Source organism: Cavia porcellus, unplaced genomic scaffold (assembly GCF_034190915.1).
Source record: "Cavia porcellus strain 051 isolate PalLab524CR breed Dunkin Hartley unplaced genomic scaffold, mCavPor4.1 scaffold_2, whole genome shotgun sequence".
NCBI classification, from domain to species: domain Eukaryota; kingdom Metazoa; phylum Chordata; class Mammalia; order Rodentia; family Caviidae; genus Cavia; species Cavia porcellus.
The window spans coordinates 73,328,687-73,342,103 of record NW_026947485.1 but is presented as its reverse complement, the minus strand read 5'-3'; the positions used below and the strand labels follow the sequence as shown (position 1 = coordinate 73,342,103).

Sequence of the window (13,417 nt, the reverse complement as noted above, 5' to 3'; positions counted from 1 at the left end):
TCAAGTTCATACAATATGACTACCAAGGAAGACCATATACTAAGTCATACAAAAAGTTGCAGTACACTTAAAAGAATTGAAATGCTATGTCCTCTGACCACAGTGGATTGTTAGAATTTGTATAGTTAAAAGTATTAAAGTACTTGGTAAAATTATATATATATATATATATATGTATTTGGGAATTAATGCATATCCAAGTATGCAAGTATGGATCAAAAAACACAGATGTTAGACAGTATTTGTAAGTGCAGGGTTGTGAGTTTGATCCCTGCTACCAAGAAAAAGGGAGGGAAGGGAAATGTAAACAGAATTAGCATGTGTTATGTACATGGTCAACTCCCTGTGATGAATATGATCATTACATACTTCACACGCATACTAATAAAAAAAATTTTTTTTAATTGCCCTGGCACACAATGAACAACATTTTTTAAAAAGCTATGTACAAGTATCCCTCGTAAACATGGATATCAAAATGCTTTATGAAATAATGCAAATCAACTCAAAAGTAGTAGGCCAAGCATGGTGGTACATACTTATAATCCCAGCACCCTGGAAAAGTTGAAGCAAGAGGATCTCAAGTTCTAGCCCCACCAGACAATTTAGTAAGATACCGTCTCAAAAAATAAATATAACACTGGGGTTGTAACTCAGTATCACAGACCAGAAAAAAAAATCTTGTTTTCTGGTACCAGGAAAACACACACACACACATATATGTACAAAAAAATTATAAAAAATGGATGTACCAAGTGAGACCTCTCAGAAAAATTTAATCCTCATTTTAATAGAATAAAAGTGAAGGGTACATGATCATGAAAACATGCAGAGGACAGGAACACTCGATAGTGTCCTTTTACACTAAAAAAAATGGAGCTTGGAACAGAAGGAAGAAGTCCCTCTACCTGAAACATGGCACTTGGTGGAAGAATAAATGTTTCCATGTTATTGAGAACAAAGGATATGCCCCAATCCCACCTTGTATTGAGCATTTTCAGGAGGTCCTAGCCTTTCCAATAAGAAAAAAAGGGCGTTAAAAACCTAAAAGGAAGAAGCAACCCATACAGACGATGTGACTTTTTAAATGGAAATGTTGACAAACATAAAGCAACTCCTAAAACTATAATCTTAATCAAACCAAAGGATGCTTTTGAGTTGTTTTGTTTTGTTTTCTTTTTCCTTTTGAGACAGTTTCCTATGAAGTTTAGGCTGGCTTTTAGCTCATGCAGCCCAGGCAAGGCTCAAACTCACAACAATCCTGCCTCAGCCTCCTGAATGCTAGGATTACAGGTGTGAGCAAAGTTCATATATAAAAGTCAGTTCTACTTTTATATACTAGTAACAAATAATTGGCAAATAATTTTTAAAAATCATATTGAGCCAGGCACAGTGGCATAACCATTTAATCCAGGAGATTGAGGCAAGAGCACCATGAGTTTAAGGCTAGGTTGGGCCATGTAGCAAGATCATCTCAAAACAAAACAGCTAAACAAAAACTTTCACAGCTGAAAGCATACAGTATTTAAGAATAAATTAAACATAAGATATGCTAGATTTATTTTTAAAAAGCAAATCAAAAGAGGATAGAAACAATACAGAATTTCAAAAAGGAAACTGTCTCAAAAACAGCAAGCACTTAATAAAATTAATAATAGCTAAAATGATTTTCTAAGGATATAGTTTTATAACTGCATCTCTTCACAGCATATGTATAAATGATTTCTCACATTGAGCATTTCTATATGCTATATACTAAAAATAAATATTTTACATCACATATCTTCCCATAATAAAGCCCTAGAGCTATCCTATCTTAAGGCCTAGAAGAAAGCACCTTTTTAACCAAGACCACAGAGCTAGTCTGTGAGGAAGCTAAGATTAGGACCTAGTCAGTTTTACTCCAGAACTGAGCTTCAACCACTGGGTCACACTGCCCTACCCCCAATGGTGGAAGAGACCAAAGCCTCCTGTGATGTCAGCTAAGCGCTCTGCCATGAGCTATACCTGTAGCCCAGAGTATTTGCTCAAGAATTATTTCACAAGTCAGTCATTTCTTTGACGTATCAAAATCTTGTGTTTCGGTTTAAGGAATATTTTTATATTTATATATGTTATTCCATAAATGGTATCTTTGTATTTGCAGTAAACTATGTTAACTTTTCATTTCTTCCAAGGTTTTAGTAGGCTGTAATTGTTATAAAATTGTTTCTACCTTATAATTGTCCAATTTTTCCTAGATTGAAGGATTCTCGTTAAAAAAACTAGGGAACTTCAACCTTAAAGATGTTGAGGAAGATTTTGTGATCTGGGAATATACCGAGAACGCTGCCGGGGACGCAAACACAGCCAAAGAGGAGGCACCAAAAGAAATGCCAGTCAGAAGGGGACAGGTCTGTTATCTCTTCTTACTGGTTTTACCATCGATACTTATTTCAGTTAGTGGGGAGTTTATAGCTTAACTAGTTTTCCAGTCTTATTTCCTTGACTATCTTACCTCTTGGCTAGCTGTTCCATTTCCTGGTCTCTTCAGTCCTTTAAATAGACCAATAGGGAAAAAAAGGTTAAAAATGTGGGTCATGAAGTCCATTTATTTTTGCGGTTTCTTCTGTGTGCTGAGACGTTAGAAGGATTCTGAGAGTTCAGCGCAAATCTCTATCCTCTGAAGAGCGCAAGTTTTAGATGGTATTAAATGAAGTTTAAATATATAACTTCATATTACAAAAATAACAGTGAAAAAATATATGATTTAGGATACTATTGAGGGTACATGGGAATTTATACATAAAAAATCGCCTGTAGAGTTTCAAACAAAAATCTGTGCAGTGTAATTATACTGATACACAAGAGTTCTATCCTCAAATGATGAAAGGTCCCTAACCCATGAGCTTTCCATTACCCTTTGGAGTAAAATGACAGTAATGTCCACAAAATACTTCTGAGACAAGGATTCCGATACCAGCTCTATAATAAAATGTCACATCACATCTCCCTCCCACTCCCCATGCCTAAGTGAGATAGTGGTGAACCATAGATTCTCTGGGTATATTTTCTAGAATCCTTATGCAGTGCAAGAGGAGGGAGGGCAACACTTTTATCTGTTTTCTATTTGGGGTTTCAGTTGTAAATGAGAGCTCAGGCTGTGAAGCCAGAATGCATAAACTCACGTTCCGGCTCTCCTGCTTCCTAGCTGTGTCTTTGTGCAAGATACTCCATCCTCCTATACTGATTTCCTCCTTAGAAATGGGGATACTGTTAGTACCTTCTCATAGGGCCACTGATTTCTAGAATGCTTAACTCAGTGCCAAGCATGTGGTAAGCACTCAGTACATAGTAGCTGCTTTTCTTTATTTGAAAAAGAAGTATTCTCTAGTTTTCAGAAAACGGTTTAATGACCAGTAGTCCAGTAGTCTAGATGTTTTGAAGTTCCATGTTACAGTATTTTCAAATCATTTTGTGAGATGCTTAAAAAATTCTTTGTAAAGCCAAAAAAATCTTATGGATAAAAAGGTAAAATTGAGAAGACTGGGTTTCTGGTGGTTTTCTTTTTGTCCTCAACTGTATTGTTTAGGATCTAGACAGCCTCCGTTTTTAACCGGTTCTGCCTTGTAAATCCACCTGATGAGAACCTTTGTGGTTGAGATTTATCAATTAATAAAATGCCATAGTGCTTACTTTGAAGCATGATACAACTATGAAGCAGAGACAGATTTGTGTATCTTAGATGAAAAAGTTTATTTGCTGTAAATAATAATGTGACAGAAAACTTTTGCTGTGAGTCCACCTAATGCTTTAATATTACATTTTTATGCTATGGGAGAGTTTAATCATGCTGCCACTTCTGAAATTAAGTGAGCACTAGACACTATGGAAGGTGCATGTGGCCGTGACCGAGGGGCTCATTCTTCCCGACGAGCAGTGCGACCTGTGGCAGATCCACATTGGAGCTTGCTGGTTGGCTGTCTCAGAGCGTCTCACAGTGTGACAGTGGGTTTCCGGGGTGTATGGATTTCTTGTACTTGAAAGGCTGTATGAAAGTGAAGAGTACAGAGAGCAGCCAAGTCTTCCAGGTGCTTTCCCTTGCTTCTGATTTAACCCACGTAACTGTCCTGTGTTATAGGTGGTACCATCCCTACTCTGCAGATAATGGTAGCGACCACTTTTTGAACATTGTGTGCCAGGCACTGTGCTAAGCACTTTACAGACACTATCTCACTCAGTCCTCCCAACAGCCCTATGAGGTGGGTACTATTATCCCCATTTTTAAGATGAGGAAACAAGTGTTAGACAAGTTAGAGAACCATGACCAGGACTCTCCATAGCTAGAACTTGGCAGAGGTTGGATTTCAAACTAAGCTTGTCCTAATTCTGAAGTCAGTGTTTTCTGTGGACCGCTAGTCTGACAGTGGACAAGCCAAGTTGTAGCACAGTGAAGAGATGTGAAGGGCAGAATCTCTATTTGGACCTTTTTTCTCTAAGTCTAGGAATATTCCAATATATTATACCAAGTATACTGTTCAAACTTGTCAAAAGTCTGTGACCTAAAAGGAGTATCAGTTTCTGATGTCAAGAGTTATTTGACTTTAAAATCAATGCTGCCAGCAGGTTTAATGTGCTTATGTACAATACCTAGCCAGTGAGAGGAGCATTCTTCCTTGTTCTCTGTCCTTTGGCCATTGTCTGTTTTGATGTGACCATACCCATAAAGGTGCCTCCTGTAGCAGTGAGAAGGCTGGTGCTGAGAATGTTAACAAACTGTGCGAGGGCCTACCTTTTAGAAGGAGACCAGAATTAGATGTGCTGTGTGGAAAAATAAGCTGGCTCTGTCTCTTCCTGTGATAATTGCTAGAATGTAACATACTCAGATCCCAGGGATTCAGTGAAGTGATACTATTTACCACAAGCAGAACAGTAAAGCCTGTAATTTTATTTATTTAGATGGCTTGTCAAATTCTTAACGTTGCTAATATTTTTCAGATTTTTTAATTCGATGCTTGAATGATCTCTGGTTTTTCAGATTGAGCTGATATATGAAATAATCTATATGTTTTCTCTTTGCTATTAATAGGTGTCATTAATGTTTGACATAAAACACGAGCCTTCAGTACCAGTTGGGCAGCTCTGGGTGGAGTTGCTGCGATTCTATGCTTTAGAATTTAACCTGGCTGATTTAGTGATAAGTATCCGTGTCAAAGAATCAATATCTCGGGAGTCAAAGGATTGGCCCAAAAAGCGCATTGCCATTGAAGGTATCTCAAAATATTTAATTCCTTTTTTTTAACCTTTTTAAGGTCCTAGTCTAACAGCATGCTTTTTATTTCAGTCTCTTTTGAACTCCTCCTTGTAAGGTAGGCCTGAACTCAGAGATGAAATAAATATAATCTTGCTTTTGTTACAGTGGGTCCTTCCGAACAGCCTGAGGGTTTAATCTGGGTTTTTTAAGTACCACCATAATCATACCTTAATTGTTAAGCAACTGAATAAGACTAGCTGGGCTCCTACTTTAAATTGCTTCACAACTTGCCGTAATTTCCAGTGGCCTGTGAGTTCCCCTTTCCTTCTTACTGTTCTCATTTCTGGGTATCTAAATACAGTCCCTGGATTGTTTTGATGTTTAGTTTTGCAGAATGAGGAAAATCATTTTTTTCTCACAAAAAGTGATATTCTTGGTTGGATAACGGAGTTGTTGTTTTTGAAATAACATGCAATAACTTACTCATTAAAACACTTCTTTAGTGAAGGTTCACTGAGCTGAAAGCAGTATATCAAAGACACACTGATGTGCCCTGTACATGTCATTTGAATAGATTAGCTCTTTTCAGCTTTGCAAAGTCAGGAGGTTGAAACCCCTCTAGAAATCTTAATTCTCCTCCTTTAAATAATTTATAAAGAATCTCCTCAATGGAATTCTCTTATTTTTGCTTGATTTTTTTCAAGCTTTGTGTTGCATAAGAGGGTTTTTTGCATTTTGCATAAATTCTTTGTGGAATCATGGGGATCTCACATTTTTAAACCCTCCCCTGCAGTTTCTCTGGCTCAGCTCTTCTGGCCAATTGCCTAACCGCTGGAGTTCTAGGGGAGGAGAAAAGATTGAGAGAAGTGGTGTCTCCTCCTGGTGCCTCCCTCTCGCCCCAGAAATTCAGTCCAGCCAATTCAGTGATGGGGCTTCCCAGGGCAGAAGAGTGGAGGTAAGCTCGATAAACCGCAGGGCTGGCTGAGGGCTAGTAGAGCACTCAGCTGCAAAGCCTGCTGGGAAGGCCTTCCCATGGGCACGAAAGCCACACTGATGACATCTGTCCTGCCCCTCTAGTCACAGAACAAAATAGGGAAGGGGTACTGGTTCTGAACAGGATGAGTCCTCTTCAGAGAGTTGATGTTTCAGAAAACATCGTGTTTTGTTCTGAAATGTATCTTCTTATTGCCCGTCTCTAATCTTTTTTAAAGCATGTGATAAATTTTACTGGTATTTATTTGCTGTCTGTTTTTATCTGCAACAGTCTAATTTTTATAACATTAAATAGAAATATATGAAGTGATTTTCTTTTTTGTTACAGATCCCTACTCTGTTAAGAGAAATGTCGCAAGGACCCTAAATAATCAACCTGTGTTTGAGTATATACTTCATTGTTTAAGGACAACATATAAGTATTTTGCTCTTCCACACAAAGTTGGAAAATCCAGTCTTCCAAAGCCTCTGAGCCCAGTTTCATGTGTTTCTGAACATTCTAAAGAAGTAGTAAATTATGATCCAGGTATACAAGCAAAAGATGATAATCGTAAAAACTCAGTTTTGGCCCAAAGTCCTGGTGCTACTACCACTTCAACTACGAATACCCAAAAGGCACAGCCACTGTCTCTTAAAGAGATGATGAAAAGCTTTGGAATTCCACCAGCAGAAGAAATGGGAAAAGAGCACAGCAGCACCCATAATGAAGACACAAGCTGTGTCCGGGCACAAATAGAAAGAGGAAGTAAAAATGAGAAAGAGAAAATCAGAAGGGAAGGCAACTGTGGAGAGCTAGAAGCCTGTGGTAGTGCACATAATGACAAGGCAGGTGGCGCTTTGCAATTAGACACCCTCCAAAATCCTGTGGCTGAAAAAAGTGATGGATTCACTATTTTAGATGACAAGGTCAATGATGAAGAAAGTGTAGAAGGTACGAGAGAACCAGAAGTCTCTGTGAACCATATTGCCACTTTAATCCAGGGCCAGACATCTGAAATCATTCAGTTTGATGAAGAGGAGGTGGAGAAGGAACCCGGCTTCACCATTAACCAAAGGGAGGTCGAGGGTGACATTGCTAATGAAGATGAGTTAGACAACTCCTGCACAGGATCTGGAGATGAGGACGCCCTGTCAGAAGAGGAAGATGAATTAGTTAACCCTACCAAGTATGAGGACTTGAAAGAATGTGAAAAATATGTAGATGGAGCTCTACTCATGGAACTTAATAAAATAAATCTTACAGCGGAAAATGTACAGGAGGAAAACTCACCTGTGGATCAGTCTGATTTCATCTATGAATTTAGTAAACTTATCTTCACCAAAGGCAAGGTAATCAGTGCCTCTTAGAAAACGAGGAGACTAAATCACTTGAATGTGTATAATTCCAATTTGAATAGCAGAACCTTTTACCCTAATACCACCACTTGATCCACTTCCTTTCTTGAGATTTGTGGGAATCTACAAAGAAGGAAGGGAACTACTCTTTCCTCCTGAGGAGACTGTCAGGGCATTCCCAACTCTCAGACCATGTGGATTGGCTATGTATTATTCTTCATTCCTTTACTGTGTACTTTTTAAAAAAGATCCCAGACCCCTTTATTTGGCACATAAAGTTGTATCATATGTCTTGTTTCACTTTCCCATGTTCCTGCAGTCTCCCACAGTAGTGTGCAACTTATGTAAACGAGAAGGACACCTGAAAAAGGACTGTCCTGAAGACTTCAGAAGAATCCAGCTGGAACCTTTGCCGCCACTAACACCCAAGTTTTCGTATATCTTAGATCAAGTTTGCATCCAGTGTTACAGTAAGTTATTCACATTTCTTTTGATGTGTCAGAATAGTAGATTGGCATTTACTCAAGAGTCCTCAGCATCACTGTTAGCGTTCTGAGCACTGTTCGTTTTCCATTGGGTCAGCACTGTTTTGTGTCCTGCCTGTCTCATTTGGGACCCACAGTAAGTACTCGTAAAAGGCAGGGAAGGAGAGGGAAGGCCTTGAACCACACGCCTTCCCCGCCAGTGCAGGCCCTGCAACCCTAGCCTTGTATCTGATAGGCAGCTCTACCACTGCCTCTCCTCGTCCCCTCTTTAGGTCTTACGATTAGTGTTCTCTGCCAGCGTTTCCCAACTGGTACTCCTTGAAATGTTTTTGTAGGTGCACTTGATAGCAGTTCATGAGTGGAGGCACTCCCTGGCCCAGTGGGGAGTAGTTCTGCCTTTTGCCTTCTAGGACACATTAGCATAGTAAAGGTATCCAAGCAGGTTATGGTAAAGAAACCTTTATTATATTTAACGTTGTTTCTTCTTCGGTGCGAGCGAACAAACTCAAGACCTCACACTTAGCAGACAAGCACTTGTGCTGCTGAGCTAAATCCCTAGCCCCACCGTATTTAATTCTTTAATTCTCTTTAATTCAACATTTCCAAACTTTGAACACAAAGTACTGTTTAATTAACACTAATAGCCCACATTTAAGGAACACTAGTTGGGTTTAACAGAAGACTTCAAGTTCTCCAGAGAAAACCTCAGAAGGACATTCCACTGCTAGGGTTACAGCAGCTTGGTGCTTCCTGTTGCTGCGTCTCGGGCTGTCCATTTGTGCTGGATGAGTGTTCTTGACCAGCTGTCTGGGTTGGTTTTTTTTTAAAATGGTTCACTGTTGCTTAGGTTTGTCTTGAATTCAGGCTCAAATGATCTTCCTGCCTCAGCCTTTCAGGTAGCTGAAAGTTGAGGTCTGGGTTACTGCCCTCCACTATCAGCAGTGTTTTATAAATGAGCCCTTGGCAGCCAGGAACTGCAGAAGAAAAATGGGTTTTCTTGAGGGGAAAGAAAAGAAACATAGCTGTGCTCACACACTTTGGTATTTGTTTCCTGGGAGTCCCTGGAATCTCTGATGCAGAGCTTCTGTTCACATTAGTTTCCATTTTAAAAATAGTTCTTTGGTGACCAAATTTTGTGTTGAGGGGAAAAAAGTCAGGCATGGTAGCGCAGGGCTGTAATCCTGGCACTTGGGAAGCTAGAGCAAAAGAATCCCAAGTTTGAGCCTCGCCTGGGATATGCAAGGCATTAAAGTCTATCTGGACTACATAGCAAGACCCTGACTCAAAAAAAGAAGAAAAGCAAGCAAGCAAACAGAAAGCACTTATTTTACATTGCTAATGCCATCTATTGAGAAGGTACAAAGCATAAGAGTTTTTGGTTTTTTTAACCTTGTAGATTTGATTTTCTAAGAAGTATTTTTTAGTGCTTTCAAAAAATGTTGTCTTTTTTTCTTTTCCTCAATGTGTCTATGTTAAACAGAGGATTTTTCTCCAAATGCTTTAGAAGAACAGGCTCGTGAACATATTCGACAAAACCTAGAGAGTTTCATAAGGCAAGACTTCCCAGGTAAGTAATTTTTTAAGAATCTGTAGGAAACAAAAGGTGATGTGATCCTCCTTTCAAATTAGGACCTATTTCAGAACACAGTAATTTGGGAATGAGATGACCTTGTAGTGATGACTGTGGGATGGGGGTCTCAGGTACTCTGTAATTAGAGCAGATAGGCTTTCATCCAATGCCAAATCACAGTTAACTGAAAGAAAAGACATTAGCAATGTAGAATTTATCCTAGCAGGTGCCACAAATGAGTTTCATTTACTATTATGGATAGAGTTCACATCTTTAAAAAAATCTTTAAAGTAATCTCTAATAATCTTTAAAAGATTATTAAAAAATAATAATCTTACATTATTAAAAGTGTTGAGATTATCTACATTTTCTTTGAATATCCTTTCATTTAAGAGTAAAGTGGCACCTAGTAATGTGTATAGCTTGTGTAAGTAGTAGAAGTAACTGAAAGAACAATGTTTTAAAAATAAATGATTATTTTAAAAAATGATGAGCTAGGATAGTTACTAACTGGGTGTTTTTGATTCATGAAAGGGCCATTTTGATCAAATTCAGGTAATTAGTTATTACTTTTCATATATCCCTAACAGGAACTAAATTGAGCTTGTTTGGCTCCTCCAAAAATGGATTTGGATTCAAACAGAGTGACCTTGACATCTGTATGACAATTAATGGACATGAAACTGCTGAGGTACAGTGACCACATAAAACCCGCCTTTGCTATGACAGTGTGATTTAGCCAGTCTTGGCAGAGAGCACAGCTTGGTGTCTTCCACGTTTATCAGGGCACACTGTAGAGTGTGCCACTTGGCATACCCTCTAGCCAAACACACTGCGAAGCCTAAAGCAAATGTGAAAAACAGAAAGCCTTGTACCTTCCATTCATAGTACAAATGGATTGGAAGGTAATGCCGAGGAATTCTACACAGCCAAACCAGCTTCTCTCCTGTGCCACTGACCTGGCCACTGGACCAACGTGGCTCTACATAGCCACACAGAGTTATCTGTAATTTTTTCTAATTAGGCAGGCAATATGTAAATGATAATAATGCTAACTGTATGGTCCAGAGACATAGATTTGAGACAAGCTTGCTTTCTTCAGTGCCTAAACATAGGGTCTTTAGTAAAATAAAATGAAAGTAAAATAATTTCTGTTCTTCTTGCTTCAGGAGTTGTTGGGTCAGGAGTCAGCACACTGGCCTGTGGGCTAAGTTTAGCTCACAGCCATTCTTGTGAATATTTCTATTAGAACAGAACCATATCCATTTGTCTGTATTTCTTTTGGGACTCTTTCACACTATGCTGCAAAGTTTAATAGTTGTAACAGAGACCATAGGGCCAAAAATCTGTCCATCTCTGGATGTGTAAGAAAGCACTTACAAAAACTACATAAAGATAAAGTCTGAAAAAGTGTGTCCCTATTTATTTATGGTACTGAGGTTTGAACCCAGAGCCTGGTACATGCTAAGCAAACACTTTGCCCACTGAGCTACATCCCCAGCACCTAGACTGACTGCAAACTGGTGGTCCTGCAGCCCAGCTTCCCAGAGCTGAGATGACAATCATATTCCATTGAGCCATAGCTACTGTAGGGTTTTTTAAAATGTGCTTTTTGATTTTTATAAACTAGCTTTGAGGGCATTTCTAAAGTAAAATTCCAAATATGTTTTGGGATATATATAGGCATCAAATGAGCTTACATTGATAGGGACAGAAAAAATGTTTTTAAATGTTGATTTATTTGAAGTACTTTTATTTGCTGTATGACTTTGATTTGATACATTATAATTTGGCTAGTCCTATGGAAAAATGGTGTGAGTTTAATCACGCTCCACAGCAAGTCAACAACTACTGAATTGTAAAGAAGTTCTACCCAGAACAAGTGAGTCCGCACACTGAAGCCTCCTCTTACACATTCTGGCCATACAGTGCTTCTGAGTGAGAGTCACAAGGGAGTGCTGGTCCTCACCCGTGCGACAGAGGCTTTTGGGAAGCTCTGGATCCCTGTGTGTCCTGATTGATTTTAGACTTGGCTGCACTTCCAGAAGCAATTAGGTTGAAGGATATTTAGTAGTTTTTGTGTATTCAGATTATTTCCTATGCATACTGACACAGCTAAGAATGAAAAGTATATGCAAAAGGAGTTGAAATGAGTTTTATTATTTCTGAAAGTAAATGGGAACTATAAACAGCCCATCTTCCAGTTTTGATTCAGTCATTTGTGCCATCTTTCTTGCAGGGCTTAGACTGTGTAAGAACTATTGAAGAATTGGCAAGAGTCCTCAGAAAACATTCAGGTACATCTGGAAACTTTTTATAAAAATATTTCCATTTTTTGCATGCCTGTAATCCCAACACTTAAAAGACTGAATTAGGAGAATCACTGCAAGTTTGAGACCTGCCTGGGATATATAGTGAGCTCAGGGCCAGCCCAATTACACGATAAGACCCTACTCAAAAAAAAAAGTCTTTTTCATTACTGTTTTGCAATACTGTTTTTCATATTGCTTTGCATTACTTATACTTAACTAATGCTAATGAAGCTACATAGTCACTCATTTATAGAATATTTGCTATATTAACATCATTAAAAATAATCTTAACATGACTGACTAGGAAAGAGTGAGGATTTGTGATACTTCGTGTCCATATTGTTCCCTGGCTGTTTTATTTCTGGACAAAGCACATATCAGGCAAAAAAGTTTTAAAATCATTTGCTCTTGATATTACATAAATCAAAGCATGAGAGTTGCTAAAAGCTGTGTGCGCTGCAGTGACGAGAAGCCGCTGGTGTGGGAACTGTGTGTGCAGCTCTTCTGCTCAGCCAACTGTATCAAACTCCAAACAGGTCATGTGGCTTCACGTGGCCTCTCTAATAAACAAGGAGAACTGAATGGGGTGGCTTATCAAGTGTTTGCAGTTGTTAAGTGCATGGACCCGTACATCACACTCAGTCATTAATGTTCTGAAACACTGCTGACACATCCTTGTGCTGTTGTCGTAGAGCTGTGGCTGCTTTTCCCATTGAAAAGCATCTTTTACAAATGTACTTTCACAGGTACTGTGCTCTGAGAAACAAAACTGAAGGTAAACAAGGTACAAGCCTTGTCCTTATGGAACTTAAAATCTGTAGTCTGTCTGAAAAACTGTCTTACATTTCAGTCAGGATTAAACTTGAATTTACAACATTGACCTGGACACAAACATATATTGTTGAGTCCGTCCCTCTCCCCCTTTTATTTCTAGAAGTTTAAATAAATTGACTACCAAGTTATTTAAATATCTGAAAAAAAGTCTTACTTTTGGTGTATGCTCAATGAAAACCATTGGATATATTTTTTATTGTACATTGATACAGTTTTCTTTAGTCATTGAAAAGGTATTTTCCTCACAATTCTACTTCTAAAGATAATTTTCTTTTCATTTCGAAGAAATTTAAGTATTTTGTTACCACAAGGTTTTGTTTTGTTTTTGTTCTTTTTGTTGTTGTTTTGTTCTTGTTTTTGTTGTACAAGGGATCGAACTCACAACCTTGCACTTGCCAGGCAGGCACTTAATGCCACTGAGCTAAATCCCCAGCCCCCGACAAGTATTTGTTTCGTGCTAAGTTAAATTTCCACTTTTTATTGATCATTGCTTGTTCTCAGTTTCTTTCTGGGCCATTTGAGGTTGTGCTGCAAACATCGTATTACTTTTCCCTAAGGACTTCGGTGTGAATTTCCTCTGGATAAGCTATGTTACTAAAGTAGGAGCCACATTTGTAGAGTAAGAATGCCTTACACACATAGTCATAGAATGCAG

The 13,417-nt window shown here is 38.6% G+C and overlaps 1 protein-coding gene across 5 annotated transcripts in view; it reads left to right on the top strand.

The window, feature by feature from the left end:
* The window catches only part of Tut7 (terminal uridylyl transferase 7), a 55,877-nt gene that overhangs the window by 20,332 nt on the left and 22,128 nt on the right, over nucleotides 1–13,417 (top strand). For 4 of the 5 annotated variants that reach the window (XM_063243846.1, XM_013158334.2, XM_013158336.3 and 1 more), the window contains exons 11-17: nucleotides 2,241–2,393; nucleotides 5,069–5,249; nucleotides 6,555–7,555; nucleotides 7,881–8,031; nucleotides 9,527–9,613; nucleotides 10,207–10,307; nucleotides 11,856–11,913. In XM_063243846.1, coding sequence (XP_063099916.1) covers nucleotides 2,241–2,393; nucleotides 5,069–5,249; nucleotides 6,555–7,555; nucleotides 7,881–8,031; nucleotides 9,527–9,613; nucleotides 10,207–10,307; nucleotides 11,856–11,913 — 1,732 coding nt within the window. Of the gene's footprint in view, nucleotides 1–2,240; nucleotides 2,394–4,120; nucleotides 4,242–5,068; nucleotides 5,250–6,554; nucleotides 7,556–7,880; nucleotides 8,032–9,526; nucleotides 9,614–10,206; nucleotides 10,308–11,855; nucleotides 11,914–13,417 lie in introns of those variants that run through there. The other variant, XM_023567262.2, reaches the window with a different exon arrangement.